This window comes from Perissodus microlepis, chromosome 17 (genome assembly GCF_051167445.1).
Source record: "Perissodus microlepis isolate ML-2025 ecotype Zambia chromosome 17, ASM5116744v1, whole genome shotgun sequence".
Classification (NCBI taxonomy): domain Eukaryota; kingdom Metazoa; phylum Chordata; class Actinopteri; order Cichliformes; family Cichlidae; genus Perissodus; species Perissodus microlepis.
In genome coordinates, this window is record NC_140477.1 from 2,639,105 (window position 1) to 2,665,535 (window position 26,431).

At 42.1% G+C, this 26,431-nt stretch overlaps 2 protein-coding genes and 1 long non-coding RNA gene across 5 annotated transcripts; 1 reads left to right on the forward strand and 2 right to left on the reverse strand.

Moving 5' to 3' along the window:
* Window positions 1-4,087: 4,087 nt before the first annotated feature.
* LOC146369017 (cornifelin-like) lies at window positions 4,088-6,984 on the reverse strand. Of its 2 annotated transcripts, XM_084910747.1 has the most exons (4): window positions 6,913-6,984; window positions 5,252-5,357; window positions 4,976-5,157; window positions 4,088-4,893 (listed from the first exon to the last, which is right to left on the reverse strand). In XM_084910747.1, the coding sequence occupies exons 2-4, from the start codon at window positions 5,316-5,318 to the stop codon at window positions 4,654-4,656; spliced, it is 489 nt and encodes a 162-aa protein (XP_084766873.1). In that variant the 5' UTR covers window positions 5,319-5,357; window positions 6,913-6,984; the 3' UTR covers window positions 4,088-4,653. The 2 variants fall into 2 exon arrangements, with proteins under 2 accessions (XP_084766873.1, XP_084766874.1); XM_084910748.1 differs by lacking the exon at window positions 6,913-6,984 and having other exon boundaries at window positions 5,252-5,722.
* Window positions 6,985-15,022: 8,038 nt separating this feature from the next.
* LOC146369018 (uncharacterized) lies at window positions 15,023-19,372 on the forward strand. The gene is made up of 4 exons (XR_014797463.1): window positions 15,023-15,153; window positions 15,542-15,666; window positions 18,665-18,774; window positions 18,873-19,372. It is a non-coding gene; the product is annotated as an uncharacterized LOC146369018 (long non-coding RNA).
* LOC146369019 (cornifelin-like) lies at window positions 17,550-20,853 on the reverse strand. 2 transcript variants are annotated; one of them, XM_084911136.1, is made up of 4 exons: window positions 20,787-20,853; window positions 19,126-19,231; window positions 18,844-19,031; window positions 17,550-18,761 (listed from the first exon to the last, which is right to left on the reverse strand). In XM_084911136.1, exons 2-4 carry the CDS (start codon window positions 19,190-19,192, stop codon window positions 18,528-18,530), a joined length of 489 nt encoding a protein of 162 aa, XP_084767262.1. In that variant the 5' UTR covers window positions 19,193-19,231; window positions 20,787-20,853; the 3' UTR covers window positions 17,550-18,527. The 2 variants fall into 2 exon arrangements, with proteins under 2 accessions (XP_084767262.1, XP_084767263.1); XM_084911137.1 differs by lacking the exon at window positions 20,787-20,853 and having other exon boundaries at window positions 19,126-19,372.
* Window positions 20,854-26,431: the final 5,578 nt, after the last annotated feature.

Below are 26,431 nucleotides of genomic sequence, written 5' to 3' on the forward strand. Positions count from 1 at the left end.
GATGTAAGATAAAACTGAAAATGGGGCCTGAACTCTTTATCAATTCAGTTCAACATTTTTAAACTCGTTTTGCTATCAGAACAGGAATAAAACCAAAAACAACTGACTACACAGCTGAGAAAGGCCACATGCTAACTGGGTTACTCTCTATACTGTCTTTCCTCCATGCTGTCTAATCACTGAATCTTTTCAGATTTGTTTTTGCCAAGGCAGAAACTCCTAGATTAATTTTTTTAAAGTAAAAGACGTCATACTGGAAGCAGTTTTTATCAGGACTGAGAAAACCTGGTCTGTAAGAAAAAACAGATCTTCAATACATCGACACAAAATCCTTTAAAATCCTAAACAGCCAGCTTATTTTTTGACTCTTGAGCAGCATACAGAACAAACATCACTTTAAATGAGGACAAAGCACGAGATTTAGTAACATAAATGTTTATGTTCTTTAATTCTATCTGTAAAAAAAGTAAACATTCAAGTAGGTTAATTATTGAGAAGTCAGGAAAAAGATGATTCATTATACAGACAGAAAAACAAATCAACAACATGGGCGAGGATGTATGTTCATACGCAAAGATGAAAAGAACAAAAGACAGCAAACACGTTTAGCTTTTGATTATTATTTGTTAGTTTGCTTACTTGGTAGCCAGGGATCGGTCTGCCAGGACCTCCGCTCCTGGCCGCCGCCCGGCTCACATTGCTCCCAACCCCTGCGGTGCTTCCTGCGGGTGGTGGGCCTGCAGGAAGATGGGCTCATGTCCCTTTTTCGGGCTGTGCCTGGCCACCAGACGCTCGCTGAGGGAACAGTTCACCCTCCCCGGGGCCTTGCTCCAGGGCGGGGCCCCGGTAACCCTATCCCCGGCTGGGTGAACTGTTCCCTCGATGGTCCTTTCATAGGGGTCTTCTGAATCGCACTTTGTCTGGCCTCTCACCCAGGACCAATTTGCCATGGGAGACCCTACCAGGGGGCAAAAGCCCCCAGACAACATAGCCCCTGGGATCCCTGGGACACACAAACCCCTCCACTACGATAAGGTAGTGATTCGCGGAGGAGACATGGAATGTCACCTCTCTGGTGGGGAAGGAGCCTGAGCTAGTGCGTGAGGTTCAGAGGTACCAGCTAGATATAGGCGGTGTAGCATTCCAGCCAGGCTTTATTCAGACGATGCACTCAATGATCATTACGGATGGACCATGGTGGGGTATTCCAACCCATTTATTCACAAGTTACCATAGACACATTGTAAGAGCTGTGATCATAACATAAAACAAAATAAACATTGACGTGATATAACTATGTTTCACTTGTGCTAATTAATTGACAGAAAAGGCACAGGAGGTGCTAGCATCAGCCTGCTAGATCACTCAGAAACTTGTTAACAATCAAGTAATACATTTACAAATTGTCCAAAATGTAAATAACAAGTACAACACACAAACATACCTGTTCGCCTTCCAGCTAGATGCTAATTTAAAGATGGATGGAAAACAATAACTTTCTCATTAACCTTTTCTGTGGCAAGCAGTAGCAGTACATTTTCCTTCCCGGAAGTTGCCCGTTCTGAATTTCAAAATAAGAGTCTAATCTATATTATAAGGTATAAATTGTTTAGGAATTTAAGTGTTTAAAAAATGTCAAATAAAACAAGTAATCTGGTTAATTTACAGTCGGGCTTACCTCAACGCATAGCCTGGTCTCTGGAACCAGCCTCCTGGAGAGGGGCTGGACTCTGTCTCAGTCTGGAGTTGCCCCTGGTGAGAGGCGGCGGGCTGGGGTGGGACCTATTCCCTTCGCCTTTGGGTCAGGGAACGGGTCCTGACCGTTGTCTGCGCTTATGCACCAAGCGGCAGTTCAGAATACCCAGCCTTCTTGGAGTCCCTGGGTGGGGCACTGGAGGGTGCTCCTCCTGGGGACTCTGTTGTCCTACTGGGAGACTTCAATGCTCACGTGGGCAATGACAGTGAGACCTGGAAGGGCGTGATTGGGAGAAACGGCCTCCCGGATCTGAACCCGAGCAGTGTTTTGTTATTCTCTGTTACGGTCTGCAAGATCTTCAACTCACACCTCCGGCAGAGCTTCAACAGCATTCCAAGGGAGACTGGGGACATTGAGTCAGAATGGACCATGTTCAGCACCTCCATTGCCGAAGCCGCTGCACTGAGCTGTGGCTGCAAGGTAGTAGGTGCCTGTTGTGGTGGTAATCCCCGAACCAAATGGTGGACACCAGAGGTGAGGGGAGCCACCAAGCGGAAGAAAGAGTCCTACCGGGCTTGGTTAGCCTGTGGGACTCCGCAGGCAGCTGATAGTTTCCAACAGGCCAGGCACGGGCGGTGGCAGAAGCAAAAACTCAGGTGTGGGAGGAGTTCAGAGAGGCCATGGAAAAAGACTTTCGGACTGCGTCAAAGAGATTCTGGCAATCCGTCAGGCGACTCAGGAGGGGAAAGCGGTGCTCTACCTGCACTGTGTATAGTGAGGGTGGAGTGCTGCTGACTTCGACTGAGAAAATTGTCGGAAGGAATAGTTCGAGGACCTCCACAATCCCACTGGCACGTCTTCTGTGGTGGAAGAAGAGTCTGGGGACAAAGGGGATGACCCGCCAATCTCTGAAGCGAGGTCACTGAGGCAGATAAACAACTCCTTGGTGGCAGAGCCCCTGGGGTGGACGAGGTCCGCCCCGAGTTCCTGAAGGCTCTGGATGTTGTAGGGTTGTCCTGGTTGACACGCCTCTACAATGTTGCGTGGAGATCAGGGGCAGTACCCCTGGACTGGCAGACCGGGTGGTGGTCCCCATATTTAAGAAAGGGGACCGGAGGGTGTGTTCCAACTACAGGGGAATCACACTCCTCAGCCTCCCTGGGAAAGTCTATGTCAGGGTGCTGGAGAGAGAGTCCGTCCATTAGTCGAACCTCGGATACAGGAGGAACAATGCAGTTTTCGTCCTGGTCGTGGAACACTGGATCAGCTTTCTATCCTCTCGAGGATACTTGAGGGTGCATGGGAGTTTGCCCAACCAGTCTACATGTGTTTTGTGGACTTGGACAAGGCATTTGACCGTGTCCATTGGGGGGTCCTGTGGGTGGTGCTCCGGTCTGTTGTGGTGAAGAGAGAGCTGAGTGTAAAAGCAAAGCTCTCAATTTACCGGTCGATATACGCTCCTACCCTCACCTATGGTCACGAACTGTGGGTAGTGACCGAAAGAACGAGATTGTGAATACAAGCGGCAGAAATGGGCTTCCTCCGAAGGGTGGCTGGCCTCTCCCTTAGAGATAGGGTGAGAAGTTCGGCCATCCGGGAGGGACAGTTTGCTTACATGTAAATTTGATATAGGTGACATGGGCGGTTGCCCAGGGCGGCATTGTAGTGGAGGCGGCATCAAGGGCAAAAAAGTTGCTTGTACTCATGCTGCCCCGAAATCATGCCAGTGCATTTTGGGGAAATAGCACTAATAAATACACTAGTATATATTAGTGCTATAATAGAAGGGTGGGTGGGGTCTGATTTGTCTTCAGTTTTTAATGCACTCTATTTGGATTCCGTGTTTCTATTTATAAAAGACATTTTGTCACAAAGACCCAGTATTTGTGTTTCAGTCTTTGTAATTAGGTTCTTTGATTATTGTTGTTCATGTTTTTGGGTTTCTTTAGCTCTCAGTGATCTTAGTCGCTTCACCTCAGCCTGTGTTTGAGTCTCTGTGTTGTTCACCTCCTGTCACTGTTAGTTACTGTTTTCTCTGTGCTCCATGTTCTGTTTCTGTGCCTGTCATGTGTTTCCTGTTTTATTTTGATAGTCCCTGTCCTATGTGCAGCGTGTCTGATTTTGCTTCCTCGTCGTCTTGTTAGGTCTGATTTGTCCCGGCTGTGTCACCACCTGTTGCCCATTCTCTTGTTGTCCTGTTTGTGTACTTCAGTCCTGTGTTTCACTCTGGTAGTTGTTGTATCGTACCCTCACCCTGCTGTGTTTTTGCCTCTGTGCCGGTTTTCCAGTTAGAGCTTCGTGCTTTGAGTTTCTAGTTTGAGTTATCTTGTATTTCATGTTTGAGCTTTTTCAGCAAATAAAGCAGCACATTGAATTAAATTTTTCCGTCTGATAGTCCTGCATGGGTCCTTCCTCCTGCCACACAGCACACACTATGACACATTTTAAGAAAGACAAATTAATGAGGAGTGAAATAAAAAATGAAAAAAGCCACTGCAGGACTCCTGTTTGATCTTTATGGTGTCATGAAAGCTGTGAAGAGCACATCAGGTCTTCATCAATCTCAGTAAACTGTAAACTGATCTGAAGCAGAGTTTGGTGAATCTAAAGTAGGATTGCAAAATGATCATAAATGTCTTGGATTTCATATTTTTATTGATAAAAAAACACTTTACATCAGTTTTAACATCAGAGCAGATCTAACACCACGTTTAGCTCTCTACATGCAAGTATGTTTTTCTCATTAGCAGAAAAATTAATAGACTAAAATTCAATCCTCTGTATTATTACTGAAGCTATGCAGTGACTAATCTAAAAAGGCGACTCATGCATTTAAACTAAATGTAATTTTTATGATTATTAGGAAGCCAATAGAAATATTTAACTATACTCTCAATTCAAAATGACTTCATTGTCTTGTATCACTGATAGAAACATCAACACAAACTTGGATTTCGTCACTGTGTGACCACAGTGACTGCTGGTTGAGCCATATAAGCAGCTGGCACTGATTGTACAGGCATCATCATCATCATGGGTGCCTGCATGACTGGAACAGGCTGCATGTTCACAGTGTTGTTATTCTGTATGTTGATGACAGTGGGAGCTCGCTTACGATGCTTTAACTCACGATGCATCTGACACCAGGAGCATGTGGCGCAGCAAGTGGAAATTACAATATCGTTAAGGAGAGAGCCCTGCAGAGAGACGGTACAACCATTATTTCTTTCTTTCTGCTTTTCTGCTTCATGACATTGTCTCGTTGTCACTGCTTCATACCTTGATGCCATATCTGTTTCGCATGGCAGCCCTTAAAGACAAGACTGCAGGAGGTGGACAAGTAGGGATCCCATAGAATGTAGGAGCAAACATTAAATCACATAAAGGGAGAAGATTGTTCTCTCCAAACCTTCCTGCGACAGTGAGGGTGAGGCAGGGGCCGCACCAGAAACCATAGCAGCCTGAAAAACAGAAATACATCACCAAAGTGTTAACATGTCTGAAGTGCCTAAGACCCAAGAAATGACAAGAAAAATATCTTAAACTTCTTCTTACAAGTACTCGCATCCTCAAAGCAATCCAAGAGACCACTGTCCCAGTCTGTCAAGGGTTTTTCTGCCATTGTGTGTTGAAGTTCAGCCACAGATATTAAATAATTACTCTGTAAAAGTAGAATGAAGTAGAGAAAGCCCAAATAAAACAATTGCAATGAAAGTCAGCTTTATACATCTTTTTCTTCTTTCAGCTGTGGCAGAAAGCTAAAGAAACAGTAATCTGTGCCCTTTTTACAACTTGGTTGTATTACTGTAAAGCTTTATATATTGGTGTCACCATTTTGCCCTGTGTCGTCTTCAGCTGCTGCAAAATGTTGGATCACAGCTTTTAACTGGCTGCACAGTTAAAGTGCTTAAATGGTCTTCCCCGACCTTCCCTCTCTGAGCTGCACTTGCTTTTCCACTCACATCAACTAACCGACTGCTCCTGGATGTGTCGAGGACACAGCGGAGGCTCAGACGGACTTTTGCCGTAGCGGGTCCCAAGTTTTGAAATGTGTTACCATTTCACATTAGAGAGGACTCTTCACCACCAATTCTTAAATCCAGTCTAAAGATCCACGTCTTCTGCTTGGTGTTTGACCCAGTTTGAGATATTTATCATTCATTTAAAATTCTTTTACTCATGTTTATCTTGTATTGTAATGATGCTTTTAAAAATGTTCAAATTCTATTTTATATTTAATGTATTTATTAATAAGAATATCTCTAGAATATCCCAAAATCTGACATGTTTGTGAACCAGGACACGGACCCCATTAAGCCAGGTGACGTCTGGTCCCATTTGGCTTTAGTTACGCGTCTCTCCTTTATGCTCCATTGCAGGCTTGGGTATCAGTGCAGATCTACGTACATGGATTCCTTGCATTTGACTTTGTTGATGTTTTTAATATTCTGCTGTTAAATGTTTGGTCACGATTATAAGTATACTATTTTATCAAGATTACAGAATTGAATCTGTTTCCAGGAAATGGAGTAACATGTAGGATGGAGGGAAACATGCAAACAACTTGCAAATGATATAAAAAGAGAGCACATGAAAACATGAAATGTGGAGGCTTTGAGTTTTCCATGAATACTCTTGTAAATAAATAGTTACACGTTACAAGTTTTGAGGGTTTTTTTTTAGGGTACATCACTTGTGAATCGGGACATTGTTATATATAGCTACTTTGACATAGTTCGATTGATTGCAAGGCTAATTTATGACGTTTTTATATTTCTGTTTAACCCTTTCAGGCACAGTGTCACTACAGTGGTCAGCTATTGATGGTATACTTCAACATAAACCACTACATTGGACACTGATGTGTAACTCCATACCCTGCAACCCACTGGTCAACCAGTTGTCCACCTAAGTGGACATGTTAAACTCTTTTGAAAAGTACATGTTTTAAAAAAGTGAAGATCAAAAATCTTTTTTTTTCATGTCTAAAGATGAATAAAAATACTTAAGAAAAAGAAAATCCAGATTGACACTGTCACTATTCATGCATGAAAGGGTTAAGTTTCTATTGTATATTCACCCTCCATCCATAATAAAGAAAACTAAACCAATGAAATATCAGAATCTCTGATAAATGAAATAACTGAACTGACAGCATCATTAACACCAAGCACTAAAGAAAAAAAAAGAGATGACACAACAAACTCTTCACTTACTTCTTATTCTGCACTCTGATGTCTCTCCTCTCCAGCACTCAGTCACACTCTGTTCTTCTTTATCGAAGGAGGTCATGACCCACAGTCCCAGTGAAAACTTTGGACATGTGAGCATGACTGGTACTGAATGTATTTGAATATTCAAACAAGTATTTTAAATTGGCTTCACAGAGGTTAAGTGACTGAGAGTGAACTACTGAAAACAAAACCAGTGGTTTGATGTAAACAGAGTAGAGCAATGCTCTAATACATATAAATAAAGACTGAACGAATAACTGAATAAATGCATAAGTGACTGCTGGATTGTAGCCTTTTAGTAAAACTTTGTAACCACTGAGAGATCTCTGGGTTCAGGATGAAGGCTACGAGATCAAGCCTGTCATCATCACCAAAAGCAGCTTGTTAAAAACACTTTTAAATTTAGAGTTTCAGTATGAAAACTACTGCAATTTGTAACTCTCCCAGTCAGCAGACAGACAGTATTGTGCTTATTTGTGGTCATAGATCAACAAAGTCAGGAAAGTGAAAGTGATGGAGGAAGAGAGCCAAAAATTGTGGCTATGGAGAGTTTGCTGAGTTTTCTTGGGAAAACAGAGATGGGAAAGTTGACCTGTGGTTATGCTTGTTCCTAGTAGAGGTGTTAGGGTTTAGTTTACATCAGTGTGCTTACCATCTTTCTCTCTTTTAACCGCGGTCAATAAAGTATCTTTTGTTGTGTGTGGAGAATGCCCACAAACACCCAAACATAATACATTTAGAGACTGTAGTAGTTTGTGGGGCAGAGCTTCACTTTCATGCAGTGTTTGGGTGAATCTGATATTTAAAATGAACAGAGCCTTTGTCTACATAGCAACGATGTTTGCATGTTTGAAAGAAGGTGTGCCAAACTATGAGTAGGTGTCTGTTGCACGGATTCTTTTTCCTTGTTTCTCCAGATATCACTTCCTTGTTCAACTAAAACGATAACACTGTAAACTAGTACATTTAAAAGATTGCATTTAGATTCCCAAAGCTTCATTATTTTATTTGAACTTATACTATATCCATTTGGAGATATGCACACAAGTATGGTTTTAAGACAAATGCAGCAGTATGAGTGTGCTGGTTTGGGACAAAAATGTCATCTACCTACCAACAAGCAGAGGGTAAATAGAAATCCTGTCCATAGGCTAGATTTTTTGCATTTGCTCAATATTTCTGTTTTAGAAATCACATGACTATCCAGCGTTGCAACCAGGAAGGAGTTGCAGTCTTACACACCTCGTACTGATTTTATATAGTGGAGAGTACAGGGTGGGCCATTTATATGGATACACCGTAATAAAATGGGAATGGTTGGTGATACTAAAGTCCTGTTTGTGGCACATTAGTATATGTGAGGGGGCAAACTCCTCAAGATGGGTGGTGACCATGGTGGCCATTTAGAAGTCGGCCATCTTGGATACAACTTTTGTTTTTTCAATAGGAAGAGGGCCATGTGACACATCAAACTTATTGGTAATGTCACAAGAAAAACAATGGTGTGCTTGGTTTCAACATAACTTTATTCTTTCATGAGTTATTTACAAGTTTCTCTTTGTTCACAGTCATTGACATGTCGAAGCGGTTAACACGTGAGGAGCGGATCGAAATTGTGTTGATATCTGGTGAACACAGTAACGCAGTCATTGCAGCAGATTTCAATGCAAGACACCCTACGAGACCACCCATCTCCCATGCTACAGTTAGCAAACTGCTTGCTAAGTTTCGTGAAACTGGTTCAGTGTTGGATTTGCCAAAATGTGGACGCAAGAAAACTGTCACTAATGAAGAAACATCAGTGGCTGTCCTAGCTTCATTCAGCAAGAGCCCATAGCGTCGCACTCGCCGCATGTCACTGGAGAGTGGCATTAGTTGAACGTCCCTTCGGCGGATATTAGCTACTCACAAATGGCACCCTTACAAACTCCAGCTACTGCAGCATCTCAACGAGGATGACCCAGATCGGTGCTCAGAATTTGCAGAATGGGCAAAACAAAAATTGGAACAGGACCCTCAGTTCATGCAGAAGATTTTGTTCAGTGATGAGGCAAACTTTTATGTGAATGGTGAAGTTGACAAACAAAACCACCGCTATTGGTCTGACACTAACCCACATTGGATGGATCCCTCCAAGACTGTTGGAACAACAAAAATGATGGTTTGGTGGGGTATATGGGGTACAACGATAGTGGGTCCATTCTTCATCAATGGAAACCTCAAGGCCACTGGATATTTGAAATTGCTACATGATGATGTGTTTCCCTCTTTATGCGCTGAAGCTGGCACGTTCCCTGAGTTTTTCCAGCAAGATGGTGCACCACCACATTATGGGTGCCAGGTCCGAGCATTCCTAGATGAACAGTTTCCTGGAAAGTGGATTGGTCGTCGTGGGCCAGTTGAATGGCCCCCAAGGTCTCCCGATCTGACCCCCTTAGACTTTTATCTTTGGGGTCCTCTGAAGGCAATTGTCTATGGTGTGAAGATACGAGATGTGCAGCACCTGAAACTACGGATACTGGATGCCTGTGCTGGCATTTCTCCTGCGGTGTTGCTATCAGTGTGTAAAGAGTGAGAGAAGAGGGTTGCATTGACAATCCAACACAATGGGCAGCACATTGAACACATTTTATAAGTGATCAGAAACTTGTAAATAACTCATGAAAGAATAAAGTTATGTTGAAACCAAGCACACCATTGTTTTTCTTGTGACATTACCAATAAGTTTGATGTGTCACATGGCCCTCTCCCTATTGAAAAAACAAAAGTTGTATCCAAGATGGCCGACTTCTAAATGGCCACCATGGTCACCACCCATCTTGAGGAGTTTGCCCCCTCACATATACTAATGTGCCACAAACAGGACTTTAGTATCACCAACCATTCCCCCATTTTATTACGGTGTATCCATATAAATGCCCCCCCCCTGTACAATGTGGAATTAAAGGAGCAAATAGTACAGAAGTGCATCTTATGTGTTTATTGTTGCATGTCATCTGTGTCCTCATGTTTCGCCTGCCGCTGCTGTTGGTTGGAGGAGTTGCAACATCTTGTCAACAGAAGACTTTTTAGGTTTTATTGGATTTTTTATATATAGATGAGTTTTATTGATGGGAGTTTTATGGTTTGCTGTTGCTGTTGTCCACGCAGCCTTTAGAGTAAGCCTGTGGCTTCACACAACAGATTTCCTTCAGTTTTATTCCCCTGTTAGGTTTCAGCGGTACAACTGCATTAGGCATTGTACTGATTTGCTTTCTAGTTATTGTGCATCAGGCGGCTGAAGCCATTGGCTCGGGAGTTTGTTTAAGACAGTTTGTCTTCCTCACAGCTGACAGCATGGTACATAAATATCCACCGCTAGTATGCACAGAAGACTAGGCTGAGTGAGTTAGTTTTAATAGGCAGATTAGTGGGGGATATTGCTCCTGTTAATTGTGTGTCCAAGGTTTATTGCCTGACCAACGCGTTTCGGCTTGTGGCCTTCATCAGGGTCATCCTGGGTGACCCTGATGAAGGTCACAAGGCGAAACGCAGCTTTATTGGCTGAGCAACATTCTCTGTTTTTGCTACCAAGGCGTAACATTCAGTTTTTTTGATGGTGATTCGTTGCAATACCAAACCTTTATGAGAGCTTTTGAACACATGGTGGAGAGTCAAGCTCACAGTGCTAAGGATTGTTTATATTTTCTCAAGCAATACACCAGAGGCCATCCAAGAGAAATGGTGAGAAGCTGTCAGTATATGCTTGCTGAGTATGGATATGCTAAAGCTAAATCTTTGCTCCAGGAAAACTTTGGCAATTCGATGAAAATTGCTGCTGCCTACATTGAAAGGGTCAGTAAATGGCCTCCTTTAAAATCTGAGGATGTGAAGGCTTTGCAGGAATATGGGTTTTTATTAAGGCAATGTTGTCATGGTCTGACCAGCCCTGCTGGGCGACCTGATCATTTATGTTTGAGTTTATTTTGATGGAGCCGCGCTTCCCCGGAGGCAGGTCCGCTGACCCAGAAGTAGCTCCATTTGGAGCTTCGGCACACCGCCGATTAATCAACATTCGCCAGCTGCCATGAATTATCCACCATCAGACCCTGATGTATTTAACGCGGTGACCAGGCTTCAGTCAGCGCTGGATCATTAGACTAAACTCGTTAGTAGTGTCTTGATCGTGTGCTCTTTCCAACTCGCTTTCGGATTGCTATTTACTCCTTTTTTTTGTCTCCACCAGGAGGTGGAGAGGAGAACACGGGAGCTGGGTGAATGGACCACGGGGGCCACGGCCAAGGGATTTCACTGGACTGTAAATGTTTCTCTCTGTAAATAAATTCACTGTCTCATTGCAAGGAGATCTGCGCTCGAGTCCGCTTCTTCCACACACCACGAGAAATGTTGTAATGCAATGGGAGATGTTGAGTCCTTGCATGAGTTGGATGTCTCTGCTAACATGCAAGCAGTTATAAAAAGGTTGCTTTATAAAATCAGGGATAAATGGAGGAATGTTGTGTGCGATCTGCAGAAGAGGGTTCACTCTAAAGTGGTTTTTAGTGATGTTGTTGAGTTTGTCAAAAGGCAAGTGAAGATTGCAAGTGACTGCGGCCGGTGGGCAAAATAGTGCTCTGTCCATAATACCAGTTACAGTGAAGTCCAAGAAAGGACAATCAGTCACTGATAACCTACGCTTTTCTAGATCCTGGGAGTTCAGCTTCATTTTGTACTGAAGGGTTCATGAATTGGCTGAAACTTTCAGGAAGGAAAACTGGCATTCTTTTACGTACAATGGGTCAGGAAAAGATGGTCAGTAGTTATGTTGTTTCAGATATGGAAGTAGTGGGCTTGGATTTAGATCACTACTGTGACTTGCTTGAATTATTTACACAGAAAAGCATGAATGTTCATCAATGCAATATTGCCCGATGGCCACATTTGCACCATATTAAGATATTGGAGATAAATTCTGGGGTAGATCTGTTGATCGGAACCAGTGTGCCCAAGGCTTTAGAGCCATGGGATGCTGTTAGAAGTCAGGATGGAGGTCCCCATGTAGTAAAAACTATGCTGGGTTGGACAGTGAATGGTCCTCTCAGAGAAGATTGCAAGACTGATATTTTTGATGTGAGTGTCAATACGATTTCCATGGCAAGACTGGATGAGCTGTGGGAACGTCAAATGAAGGCTGATTTTCCAGAATGCATTCAGGATGAGCAGTTTGCTTTGTCTAGAGATCAGCAGTTTATGAAGTCAGTGATGGACACTGTTAAGTTGGTTGATGGTCATTATACCACTGGTTTACCTTTCAGGTGCAATCAGGTAAAAATGCCAAATAATAAGAAGGTTGTAGAACAGCGAGCTATGAACCTTAAACTGAAGTTTATCACGGATGGCTCATTTCATGTCAGTTACACCAGTTTTATGACTGGTATTATTTCCAAAGGGTAGGCAGAGAAGGTGCCTACTGAAGAATTGGATCGCGGTGATGGAGGCTTGTGGTATATTCCACATCATGAGGTGCATCACCCACAGAAGAAGTAGTTGCGGGTTGTCTTTGATTATCGTGCTTCATTTCACGGAGTGTCTCTGAATGGACAGCTTCTGTAAGGCCCAGTTCTTACTAGCTTGCTAGTTGGGGTAATAAGTGCGTTCTGTAAAGAGCCTGTTGTGCTAATGGCAGATATTGAATCTATGTTTTATCAGGTCAGAGTACAAAGAGAAGACGCAGATCTGTTAAGGTTTCTGTGGAGGCCAGACGGCGATCATAGTCAGGATCTGGTGAAATACAGAATGAAAGTACACCTGAGGAGCCACCTCACCTCAAAGTTGTGTGAGTTTTGCCTTGAGGAAATGTGCAGAGGATAACAGAGATCAGTTCAGACTAGAAGTTGTCAATAATGTTCTACATAATTTTTATGTGGATGATTGCCTTACCTCTGTTGGGTCTGAAGTGGAGGCAGTGTTGCTCCATCAAGAACTTGTTGCTCTTTGTGCTAAAGGAGGCTTTAAGCTCACCAAATGGATTAGCAACAGAAGAGCAGTACTCGCTGCCATACCTCAGCAGGAACACTTAAAAACAAACCTCTCACAAGGAGAGGGATATTGTCCTTTGTGAGCTGGATCTATGACCCTTTGGGGTTTTTGGCACCTGTTGTGTTGCCTGCTGAGTTGATCCTTCAGAAACTGTGCAGAAATCGTTGGGGCTGGGATGATGTGTTGCCAGTTACTGTTGGACAAGAATGGACAGTTTGGCTGAATGATCTTTGCCTTCTTGCAGATTTTAAGGTTGACCTTTTTTTTTTTAACCTAACTTTGGAGATGTTGCTTCTGCTCAGTTACATCACTTTGCAGATGCAAGCGAGGAGGGTTATGGCACAGTCAGTTACTTTTTGCTGCGCAGCACCCAGTATCAAGTCCACTGTGCGTTTATAATGGGTAAAGCAAGAGTGGCTCCACTGAAACAAACTTCCATTCCTCACATGGAGCTGACAGCTGCATTGGTTACCAGTAGAATGGATAAGATGTGGAGAAAAGAGCTGCCAATGCAGCTGCAGGAGTCAGGATTTTGGACTGATAGTACCTCGGTGTTGCAATATATTAGAAATTAAATTTCAAGGTTTAAAGTATTTGTAGCAAACCGGGTGACAGAGATACTTAGTGTCCAAACCTTCTCAGTGGAGATATGTTAATACATCATGTAATCCTGCTGATTTGACTCCTAACCATCTGTTGCTGCTTAAGACCAAGCCATTGATGCCACCAGGAGTGTTTCAGAAGGAGGACGTATATGGACGACGTCGATGGAGACAAGTACAGTACATGTCTGACCTGTTCTGGAAGCGCTGGGTCAAGGAGTACCTGCTCCAGGTTCAAGAGCATCAGAAAAGGCAGAGAATTGGACGGAACATCATTCCTGAACTTCTCAGGGTGAGAGGTTCAGGGATCCGGGAGGGGTTCAGAGTAGAAGTGCTGCTCCTCCACATCGAAAGGAGCCAGCTGAGGTGGTTCGGGTATGTGACAAGGATGCCTCCTGGGCGCCTCTTGGGTGAGGCGTACCGGGCATGTCCCACCGAGAGGAGGCCCCGGGGCAGACCCAGGACACGCTGGAGAGATTATTTCTCTCGGCTGGCCTGGGAACGCCTTGGTGTTCCCCCGGATAAGCTAGAGGTAGCTGGGGAGAGGGATGTCTGGGCTTCTCTGCTTAGGCTGCTGCCCCCGCGACCCGGCCCTGGATAAAGCGGAAGAAGATGGATGGATGGATGGTCATTCCTGGGGATGTGGTTATCGTTGTCGATGATTCTGCGCCTCGTAACTCTTGGGTGCCTGGAAGCGTTGTGGAAGCAATTTCTGATGGTAAAGGACTGCATGTCAGCTTCGTATTAAAACAAAGACTGGTTGTTTGGACGGGCCGATCATTAAAGTGTCTCTTTTACAGGAAGCAGAAGAGTCATGAGGATTATGTGACTTTATCAAATGGCTACTTGAATGAATGTGGATGTGTTTATTTTTGAATAAAATTTTATCCTTAAATGTTTGATAAAGGATTGATTATGTCTATCAATGTCTCCTACATGGTAAGTATGACGTAATTATTGATCTGAAATAATTAGGGGCCGGTATTTAGGAGCCATATGAGTTGAGTTGTTCCTTTTTTGGATTAAGAGGGTTGGTTTAAATGCACACACTGTATTGGTGCACGGGTGTGGGGCGTGACTCATGGGTGTGTTAGGTGATAAAGGTGGTTGCACTCACCTGTTCACCACACCTGATGTTGATGACACAAAGGTAGGCTGAGCATGAGGGGAAACCTTCTGTTGACCACAGCTTGAGTCATTTTGATGCATTTTTGTATGCAGCCTGAGTTTGGTTTAGTGCACTAATTGATGCCATAGGCCGATGTTGTAGTTTGGCATAGCAATTGGTGTAATGTTTGTGAGTTGTGTTCATGTTTGTGCAGTCTGTGCATTTGTATCCTGTTTGATCCCATGTACTGATTTTGTATAGTGGTCAGTACAACGTGGAATTAAAGGAGCAAATAGTACAGAAGTGCATCTCATGTGTTTATTGTTGCGCATCATCTGTGTCCTCATGTTTTGCCTGCCGCGGCCGTTGGTTGGAGGAGTCGCAACAAAGGATCTTGGTTCAAGCCCTGGCTGGATCCCTTCATAGTAGAGTTTGGTTGGTCTCCCTGTGGCTGCGTGGGTTTCCTCTGAATACCTCATCTTCCTCCCACACTCAGCTGAGTAACACTCAGGGTTACTGTTCAGAAGACGTTTTTGAGATTTAACTCATTTAAAGGAGTTTAGATTTTGCTCCCAGCTGTATAACCCTATTGTTACAACCCGACCAGCCACAGCGCTGCCTCAGACCTTCAGGCGGGCTCTTTTAGCTTTACATGTTTTACTTATGTGAAGCATTCACTTAACAGTGTTTTTCACAATGGCTAAAATAATAAACTGGTGTTAAACAATCTTTTCCAGCCTCCTGTGACACTGCTGTGTTACAGTGGATAAGTCGGCCATGTGTGAGATCTCTGAAGCTGTTTGCATTGATAGTGTGATTTGATAAGCTCTTTATCTGCACACAGTTTCCAGGTCAAATTAAGCCCATGCTTTCTGTTTTGTAGGACATCACGTTCAAGCTGACAGAGATTCATTCATTCAAGAGGATCTTTGCATGCTTTGGATTTTGTGTTTGGCATAGATGAAGTTCACAAGCGGTCGAACTGATTTACCACTGAGGAAATGATAGGTAATAGTTAAACCTTAAAACTGATTTCTTTTATTCAGTCTTTAAGCTATTAAAAGAGTCAGACAACCTAACTAATCATAGACCTGCTGCTGGTCATTGTTTCTTTGTCATTTAAGTGACGCAAATATTCAATTCCTAATTTCATGACGTGACAACAGGTTATTGTTCCTTGTTGTTAGTTTTCAGTTTTTAGAGCTGTTGGACTCGACTTGAAACAGTGATTTAAATAAAACAAAAGAAACTGCAACAACACAAAAGCTTCTCAGAGGATGTAAGATAAAACTGAAAATGGGGCCTGAACTCTTTATCAATTCACTTCAACATTTTTAAACTCGTTTTGTTATCAGAACAGGAATAAAACCAAAAACAACTGACTACACAGCTGAGAAAGGCCACATGCTAACTGGGTTACTCTCGATACTGAAGACTGTTTTTCTTGTAATGCTTTAACTCAAGTTTTAATACATCTGAATCCAGGAGCAGCACTCCGCTTTTCAGTGACACTAGTCACATTTAGAGTTTGTGTCATGTAATTGCCAATTGTGACCACAGGGAGGCACTGTGTGACAAAACTGCTTTAAAAAAAATTCATTTGTAACTTGTTAACTCATTCAGTTACATAGATCAGCTGGTGGTGATGTTTAAACATCACTGGGGGGACATGGAGACAAAATACCTCCAACAGGTATTTTGAGCAGTGCAGTTAAAGAGCAGGACAAATGGTTTTGTATGTTTTACTTTTAAGGAATAACACAGCACGCAGGAATGTTTTTTTTTTTTTTTTTTTTAACATGTTATATTTTCTTTATCAAACTTGTCAGGTTTTTTTTGTGTTTAATGTTTTTTTATGAGAAAGCAGATCTGTTTCTGACTCCAGTCTAAAAATAGTCAGGTCACCCAAGAAGTTTACTTGTAATTCTTTTCCTGGTTTTACTTGTTAGGCAAGTCACAGCAAAGAACTCCTGATATTTTAATGTGGTATCATGTTTCACCTTGTTGGCTGTTTGTCTGCGGTGAGCTGTATTCCTATATGCCCTCCTTCCTTATCCCAGATTTAATGTAAACCCAGAGAGTTATCAGCTGTTTAAGAATCTCATTGTTTGTATTTGTATCATTGTTTCAGTATTCCTTATAGACCTTTACTGTCCTTCCTCTGTGCTGTGTAATCACTGAATGTTTTCAGATTTGTTTTTGCCACGGCAGAAACTACTAGATTAATTAAAATAAAATAAAACAGAAGACGTCATCCTGGAAGCAGTTTTTATCAGGACAGAAAAAACATGGACTGTAAGGAAAAGCAGATCTTCAATTCCTCGACACAAAATCCTCTTAAATCCTAAACAGCCAGCTTAGTTTTTGACACTCGAGCATCATAAAGAACAAACATCACTGTAAATGAGAATAAAGCAGGAGATTTAGTAACATAAACGTTTGTTCTTTAATTCTATCTGTGAAAAAAGGAAACGTTCAAGTAGGTGAATTATTGAGAAGTCAGAAAAAAGAATTAAACAGACAGAAAAACACATGAACAACATGGGCGAGGATATTCGTGTTCATACACAAAGATTAAAAAAACAAAAGGCAGCAAAGACGTTTGGCTTTATTTGTTGGTTTGCTTACATGTACATTTGAGGGAAAACACTGATTTGTCTTCAACACGACACCAAGCATCATTGTAAGTACATATAAAACGTGAGTTTTTAATTTACTCCATTTGGATTCTGTGTTGCTATTTATAAAAGACATTTTGTCACAAAGACCCAGTATTTGTGTTTCAGTCTTTGTAATTATGTTCTTTGATTATTCTTGTTCATGTTGTTGGGTTTCTTTAGCTCTCAGTGATCTTAGTCGCGTCACCTCCGCCTGTGTTTGAGTCTCTGTGTTGTTCACCTCCTGTCACTGTTAGTTACTGTTGTCTCTGTGCTCCATGTTCTGTTTCTGTGCCTGTCATGTGTTTCCTGTTTTATTTTGATAGTCCATGTCCTGTGTGCAGTGTGTCTGATTTTGCTTCCTTGTCATCTCATTATTTGTCCCGGCTGTGTCACCACCTGTTCCCCATTCTCTCGCTGTCCTGCTTGAGTATTTAAGTCCTGTGTTTCTCTCTGTTAGTTGTTGTATCGTACCCTCACCGTGTTGTGTTTTCGCCTCTGTGCTTGTGGTAACATCTTAGTTCTCTGTTCCCGGTTTTCCAGTCAGAGCTTCGTGCTTTGAGTTTCTAGTTTGAGTTATCTTGTATTTCATGTTCGAGTTTTTTCAGCAAATAAAGCAGCACATTGAATTTAATTTTTCCGTCTGATAGTCCTGCATGGGTCCTTCCTCCTGCCACACAGCACACACTATGACACATTTTAAGAAAGACAAATTAATGAGGAGTGAAATAAAAAATGAAAAAAGCCACTGCAGGACTCCTGTTTGATCTTTATGGTGTCATGAAAGCTGTGAAGAGCACATCAGGTCTTCATCAATCTCAGTAAACTGTAAACTGATCTGAAGCAGAGTTTGGTGAATCTAAAGTAGGATTGCAAAATGATCATAAATGTCTTGGATTTCATATTTTTATTGATAAAAAAACACTTTACATCAGTTTTAACATCAGAGCAGATCTAACACCACGTTTAGCTCTCTACATGCAAGTATGTTTTTCTCATTAGCAGAAAAATTAATAGACTAAAATTCAATCCTCTGTATTATTACTGAAGCTATGCAGTGACTAATCTAAAAAGGCGACTCATGCATTTAAACTAAATGTAATTTTTATGATTATTAGGAAGCCAATAGAAATATTTAACTATACTCTCAATTCAAAATGACTTCATTGTCTTGTATCACTGATAGAAACATCAACACAAACTCGGATTTCGTCACTGTGTGACCACAGTGACTGCTGGTTGAGCCATATAAGCAGCTGGCACTGATTGTACAGGCATCATCATGGGTGCCTGCATGACTGGAACAGGCTGCATGTTCACAATGTTGTTATTCTGTATGTTGACCACAGTGGGAGCTTGCTTACGATGCTTTAACTCACGATGCATCTGACACCAGGAGCACGTGCAGCAGCAACAGGAAATTGCAATATCCTTACAGAGAGAGCCCTGCAGAGAGACGGTACAACCATTATTTCTTTCTTTCTGCTTTTCTGCTTCATGACATTGTCTCACTGTCACTGCTTCATACCTTGATGCCATATCTGTTTCGCATGGCAGCCCTTAAAGACAAGACTGCAGGAGGTGGAAAAATTGGAAGGCCAAGGAATCTCGACACAACACAACAGCATATATCACATAAAGGGAGACAGCTGTTCTCTCCAAACCTTCTTGCAACGGTGCTGGCGAGGCAGGGGCCGCACCAGAAACCATAGCAGCCTGAAAAACAGAAATACATCACCAAAGTGTTAACATGTCTGAAGTGCCTAAGACCCCAGAAATGACAAGAAAAAGATCTTAAACTTCTTCTTACAAGTACTCGCATCCTCAAAGCAATCCAAGAGACCACTGTCCCAGTCTGTCAAGAGTTTTTCTGCCATTGTGTGTTGAAGTTCAGCCACAGATATTAAATAATTACTCTGTAAAAGTAGAATGAAGTAGAGAAAGCCCAAATAAAACAATTGCAATGAAAGTCAGCTTTATACATCTTTTTCTTCTTTCAGCTGTGACAGAAAGCTAAAGAAACAGTAATCTGTGCCCTTTTTACAACTTGGTTGTATTACTGTAAAGCTTTATATACTGGTGTCACCATTTTGCCCTGTGTCGTCTTCAGCTGCTGCAAAATGTTGGATCACAGCTTTTAACTGGCTGCACAGTTAAAGTGCTTAAATGGTCTTCCCCGACCTTCCCTCTCTGAGCTGCACTTGCTTTTCCACTCACATCAACTAACCGACTGCTCCTGGATGTGTCGAGGACACAGCGGAGGCTCAGACGGACTTTTGCCGTAGCGGGTCCAAGTTTTGAAATGTGTTACCATTTCACATTAGAGAGGACTCTTCACCACCAATTCTTAAATCCAGTCTAAAGATCCACGTCTTCTGCTTGGTGTTTGACCCAGTTTGAGATATTTATCATTCATTTAAAATTCTTTTACTCATGTTTATCTTGTATTGTAATGATGCTTTTAAAAATGTTCAAATTCTATTTTATATTTAATGTATTTATTAATAAGAATATCTCTAGAATATCCCAAAATCTGACATGTTTGTGAACCAGGACACGGACCCCATTAAGCCAGGTGACGTCTGGTCCCATTTGGCTTTAGTTACGCGTCTCTCCTTTATGCTCCATTGCAGGCTTAGGTGTCAGTGCAGATCTACGTACATGGATTCCTTGCATTTGACTTTGTTGATGTTTTTAATATTCTGCTGTTAAATGTTTGGTCACGATTATAAGTATACTATTTTATCAAGATTACAGAATTGAATCTGTTTCCAGGAAATGGAGTAACATGTAGGATGGAGGGAAACATGCAAACAACTTGCAAATGATATAAAAAGAGAGCACATGAAAACATGAAATGTGGAGGCTTTGAGTTTTCCATGAATACTCTTGTAAATAAATAGTTACACGTTACAAGTTTTGAGGGTTTTTTTTTTAGGGTACATCACTTGTGAATCGGGACATTGTTATATATAGCTACTTTGACATAGTTTGATTGATTGCAAGGCTAATTTATGACGTTTTTATATTTCTGTTTAACCCTTTCAGGCACAGTGTCACTACAGTGGTCAGCTATTGATGGTATACTTCAACATAAACCACTACATTGGACACTGATGTGTAACTCCATACCCTGCAACCCACTGGTCAACCAGTTCTCCACCTAAGTGGACATGTTAAACTCTTTTGAAAAGTACATGTTTTAAAAAAGTGAAGATCAAAAATCTTTTTTTTTTCATGTCTAAAGATGAATAAAAATACTTAAGAAAAAGAAAATCCAGATTGACATTGTCACTATTCATGCATGAAAGGGTTAAGTTTCTATTGTATATTCACCCACCATCCATAATAAAGAAAACTAAACCAATGAAATATCAGAATCTCTGATAAATGAAATAACTGAACTGACAGCATCATTAACACCAAGCACTAAAGAAAAAAAAGAGATGACACAACAAACTCTTCACTTACTTCTTATTCTGCACTCTGATGTCTCTCCTCTCAGCACTCAGTCACACTCTGTTCTTCTTTATCGAAGGAGGTCATGACCCACAGTCCCAGTGAAAACTTTGGACATGTGAGCATGACTGGTACTGAATGTATTTGAATATTCAAACAAGTATTTTAAATTGGCTTCACAGAGGTTAAGTGACTGAGAGTGAACTACTGAAAACAAAACCAGTGGTTTGATGTAAACAGAGTAGAGCAATGCTCTAATACATATAAATAAAGACTGAACGAATAACTGAATAAATGCATAACTGACTGCTGGATTGTAGCCTTTTAGTAAAACTTTGTAACCACTGAGAGAACTCTGGGTTCAGGATGAAGGCTACGAGATCAAGCCTGTCATCATCACCAAAAGCAGCTTGTTAAAAACACTTTTAAATTTAGAGTTTCAGTATGAAAACTACTGCAATTTGTAACTCTCCCAGTCAGCAGACAGACAGTATTGTGCTTATTTGTGGTCATAGATCAACAAAGTCAGGAAAGTGAAAGTGATGGAGGAAGAGAGCCAAAAATTGTGGCTATGGAGAGTTTGCTGAGTATTCTTGGAAAAACAGAGATGGGAAAGTTGACCTGTGGTTATGCTTGTTCCTAGTAGAGGTGTTAGGGTTTAGTTTACATCAGTGTGCTTACCATCTTTCTCTCTTTTAACCGCGGTCAATAAAGTATCTTTTGTTGTGTGTGGAGAATGCCCACAAACACCCAAATATAATACATTTAGAGACTGTAGTAGTTTGTGGGGCAGAGCTTCACTTTCATGCAGTGTTTGGGTGAATCTGATATTTAAAATGAACAGAGTCTTTGTCTACATAGCAACGATGTTTGCATGTTTGAAAGAAGGTGTGCCAAACTATGAGTAGGTGTCTGTTGCACGGATTCTTTTTCCTTGTTTCTCCAGATATCACTTCCTTGTTCAACTAAAACGATAACACTGTAAACTAGTACATTTAAAAGATTGCATTTAGATTTCCAAAGCTTCATTATTTTATTTGAACTTATACTATATCCATTTGGAGATATGCACACAAGTATGGTTTTAAGACAAATGCAGCAGTATGAGTGTGCTGGTTTGGGACAAAAATGTCATCTACCTACCAACAAGCAGAGGGTAAATAGAAATCCTGTCCATAGGCTAGATTTTTTGCATTTGCTCAATATCTCTGTTTTAGAAATCACATGACTATCCAGCGTTGCAACCAGGAAGGAGTTGCAGTCTTACACACCTCGTACTGATTTTATATAGTGGAGAGTACAGGGTGGGCCATTTATATGGATACACCGTAATAACATGGGAATGGTTGGTGATACTAAAGTCCTGTTTGTGGCACATTAGTATATGTGAGGGGGCAAACTCCTCAAGATGGGTGGTGACCATGGTGGCCATTTAGAAGTCGGCCATCTTGGATACAACTTTTGTTTTTTCAATAGGGAGAGGGCCATGTGACACATCAAACTTATTGGTAATGTCACAAGAAAAACAATGGTGTGCTTGGTTTCAACATAACTTTATTCTTTCATGAGTTATTTACAAGTTTCTCTTTGTTCACAGTCATTGACATGTCGAAGCGGTTAACACGTGAGGAGCGGATCGAAATTGTGTTGATATCTGGTGAACACAGTAACGCAGTCATTGCAGCAGATTTCAATGCAAGACACCCTACGAGACCACCCATCTCACATGCTACAGTTAGCAAACTGCTTGCTAAGTTTCGTGAAACTGGTTCAGTGTTGGATTTGCCAAAATGTGGACGCAAGGAAACTGTCACTAATGAAGAAACATCAGTGGCTGTCCTAGCTTCATTCAGCAAGAGCCCACAGCGTCGCACTCGCCGCATGTCACTGGAGAGTGGCATTAGTTGAACGTCCCTTCGGCGGATATTAGCTACTCACAAATGGCACCCTTACAAACTCCAGCTACTGCAGCATCTCAACGAGGATGACCCAGATCGGTGCTCAGAATTTGCAGAATGGGCAAAACAAAAATTGGAACAGGACCCTCAGTTCATGCAGAAGATTTTGTTCAGTGATGAGGCAAACTTTTATGTGAATGGTGAAGTTGACAAACAAAACCACCGCTATTGGTCTGACACTAACCCACATTGGATGGATCCCTCCAAGACTGTTGGAACAACAAAAGTGATGGTTTGGTGTGGTATATGGGGTACAACGATAGTGGGTCCATTCTTCATCAATGGAAACCTCAAGGCCACTGGATATTTGAAATTGCTACATGATGATGTGTTTCCCTCTTTATGCGCTGAAGCTGGCACGTTCCCTGAGTTTTTCCAGCAAGATGGTGCACCACCACATTATGGGTGCCAGGTCCGAGCATTCCTAGATGAACAGTTTCCTGGAAAGTGGATTGGTCGTCGTGGGCCAGTTGAATGGCCCCCAAGGTCTCCCGATCTGACCCCCTTAGACTTTTATCTTTGGGGTCCTCTGAAGGCAATTGTCTATGGTGTGAAGATACGAGATGTGCAGCACCTGAAACTACGGATACTGGATGCCTGTGCTGGCATTTCTCCTGCGGTGTTGCTATCAGTGTGTGAAGAGTGAGAGAAGAGGGTTGCATTGACAATTCAACACAATGGGCAGCACATTGAACACATTTTATAAGTGATCAGAAACTTGTAAATAACTCATGAAAGAATAAAGTTACGTTGAAACCAAGCACACCATTGTTTTTCTTGTGACATTACCAATAAGTTTGATGTGTCACATGGCCCTCTTCCTATTGAAAAAACAAAAGTTGTATCCAAGATGGCCGACTTCTAAATGGCCACCATGGTCACCACCCATCTTGAGGAGTTTGCCCCCTCACATATACTAATGTGCCACAAACAGGACTTTAGTATCACCAACCATTCCCATTTTATTACGGTGTATCCATATAAATGCCCCCCCCCTGTACAATGTGGAATTAAAGGAGCAAATAGTACAGAAGTGCATCTTATGTGTTTATTGTTGCATGTCATCTGTGTCCTCATGTTTCGCCTGCCGCTGCTGTTGGTTGGAGGAGTTGCAACATCTTGTCAACAGAAGACTTTTTAGGTTTTATTGGATTTTTTATATATAGATGAGTTTTATTGATGGGAGTTTTATGGTTTGCTGTTGCTGTTGTCCACGCAGCCTTTAGAGTAAGCCTGTGGCTTCACACAACAGATTTCCTTCAGTTTTATTCCCCTGTTAGGTTTCAGCGGTACAACTGCATTAGGCATTGTACTGATTTGCTTTCTAGTTATTGTGCATCAGGCGGCTGAAGCCATTGGCTCGGGAGTTTGTTTAAGACAGTTTGTCTTCCTCACAGCTGACAGCATGGTACATAAATATCCACCGCTAGTATGCACAGAAGACTAGGCTGAGTGAGTTAGTTTTAATAGGCAGATTAGTGGGGGATATTGCTCCTGTTAATTGTGTGTCCAAGGTTTATTGCCTGACCAACGCGTTTCGGCTTGTGGCCTTCATCAGGGTCATCCTGGGTGACCCTGATGAAGGTCACAAGGCGAAACGCAGCTTTATTGGCTGAGCAACATTCTCTGTTTTTGCTACCAAGGCGTGACATTCAGTTTTTTTGATGGTGATTCGTTGCAATACCAAACCTTTATGAGAGCTTTTGAACACATGGTGGAGAGTCAAGCTCACAGTGCTAAGGATTGTTTATATTTTCTCAAGCAATACACCAGAGGCCATCCAAGAGAAATGGTGAGAAGCTGTCAGTATATGCTTGCTGAGTATGGATATGCTAAAGCTAAATCTTTGCTCCAGGAAAACTTTGGCAATTCGATGAAAATTGCTGCTGCCTACATTGAAAGGGTCAGTAAATGGCCTCCTTTAAAATCTGAGGATGTGAAGGCTTTGCAGGAATATGGGTTTTTATTAAGGCAATGTTGTCATGGTCTGACCAGCCCTGCTGGGCGACCTGATCATTTATGTTTGAGTTTATTTTGATGGAGCCGCGCTTCCCCGGAGGCAGGTCCGCTGACCCAGAAGTAGCTCCATTTGGAGCTTCGGCACACCGCCGATTAATCAACATTCGCCAGCTGCCATGAATTATCCACCATCAGACCCTGATGTATTTAACGCGGTGACCAGGCTTCAGTCAGCGCTGGATCATTAGACTAAACTCGTTAGTAGTGTCTTGATCGTGTGCTCTTTCCAACTCGCTTTCGGATTGCTATTTACTCCTTTTTTTTGTCTCCACCAGGAGGTGGAGAGGAGAACACGGGAGCTGGGTGAATGGACCACGGGGGCCACGGCCAAGGGATTTCACTGGACTGTAAATGTTTCTCTCTGTAAATAAATTCACTGTCTCATTGCAAGGAGATCTGCGCTCGAGTCCGCTTCTTCCACACACCACGAGAAATGTTGTAATGCAATGGGAGATGTTGAGTCCTTGCATGAGTTGGATGTCTCTGCTAACATGCAAGCAGTTATAAAAAGGTTGCTTTATAAAATCAGGGATAAATGGAGGAATGTTGTGTGCGATCTGCAGAAGAGGGTTCACTCTAAAGTGGTTTTTAGTGATGTTATTGAGTTTGTCAAAAGGCAAGTGAAGATTGCAAGTGACTGCGGCCGGTGGGCAAAATAGTGCTCTGTCCATAATACCAGTTACAGTGAAGTCCAAGAAAGGACAATCAGTCACTGATAACCTACGCTTTTCTAGATCCTGGGAGTTCAGCTTCATTTTGTACTGAAGGGTTCATGAATTGGCTGAAACTTTCAGGAAGGAAAACTGGCATTCTTTTACGTACAATGGGTCAGGAAAAGATGGTCAGTAGTTATGTTGTTTCAGATATGGAAGTAGTGGGCTTGGATTTAGATCACTACTGTGACTTGCTTGAATTATTTACACAGAAAAGCATGAATGTTCATCAATGCAATATTGCCCGATGGCCACATTTGCACCATATTAAGATATTGGAGATAAATTCTGGGCTAGATCTGTTGATCGGAACCAGTGTGCCCAAGGCATTAGAGCCATGGGATGCTGTTAGAAGTCAGGATGGAGGTCCCCATGTAGTAAAAACTATGCTGGGTTGGACGGTGAATGGTCCTCTCAGAGAAGATTGCAAGACTGATATTTTTGATGTGAGTGTCAATAGGATTTCCATGGCAAGACTGGATGAGCTGTGGGAACGTCAAATGAAGGCTGATTTTCCAGAATGCATTCAGGATGAGCAGTTTGCTTTGTCTAGAGATCAGCAGTTTATGAAGTCAGTGATGGACACTGTTAAGTTGGTTGATGGTCATTATACCACTGGTTTACCTTTCAGGTGCAATCAGGTAAAAATGCCAAATAATAAGAAGGTTGTAGAACAGCGAGCTATGAACCTTAAACTGAAGTTTATCACGGATGGCTCATTTCATGTCAGTTACACCAGTTTTATGACTGGTATTATTTCCAAAGGGTAGGCAGAGAAGGTGCCTACTGAAGAATTGGATCGCGGTGATGGAGGCTTGTGGTATATTCCACATCATGAGGTGCATCACCCACAGAAGAAGTAGTTGCGGGTTGTCTTTGATTATCGTGCTTCATTTCATGGAGTGTCTCTGAATGGACAGCTTCTGTAAGGCCCAGTTCTTACTAGCTTGCTAGTTGGGGTAATAAG

What these genes read in the sequence shown, in the direction of transcription:
- LOC146369019 (XM_084911136.1), bottom strand. Translation starts at nt 19,192, where the DNA reads ATGGCAGAAAAACTCTTGACAGACTGGGACAGTGGTCTCTTGGATTGC. An exon ending in CTTTGAGGATGCGAGTACTT is followed by an intron (nt 19,032 to 19,125) that starts GTAAGAAGAAGT and finishes TCTGTTTTTCAG; the next exon opens with GCTGCTATGGTTTCTGGTGC. An exon ending in GAAACAGATATGGCATCAAG is followed by an intron (nt 18,762 to 18,843) that starts GTATGAAGCAGT and finishes GTCTCTCTGCAG; the next exon opens with GGCTCTCTCTGTAAGGATAT.
- LOC146369017 (XM_084910747.1), bottom strand. Translation starts at nt 5,318, where the DNA reads ATGGCAGAAAAACCCTTGACAGACTGGGACAGTGGTCTCTTGGATTGC. An exon ending in CTTTGAGGATGCGAGTACTT is followed by an intron (nt 5,158 to 5,251) that starts GTAAGAAGAAGT and finishes TCTGTTTTTCAG; the next exon opens with GCTGCTATGGTTTCTGGTGC. An exon ending in GAAACAGATATGGCATCAAG is followed by an intron (nt 4,894 to 4,975) that starts GTATGAAGCAGT and finishes GTCTCTCTGCAG; the next exon opens with GGCTCTCTCCTTAACGATAT.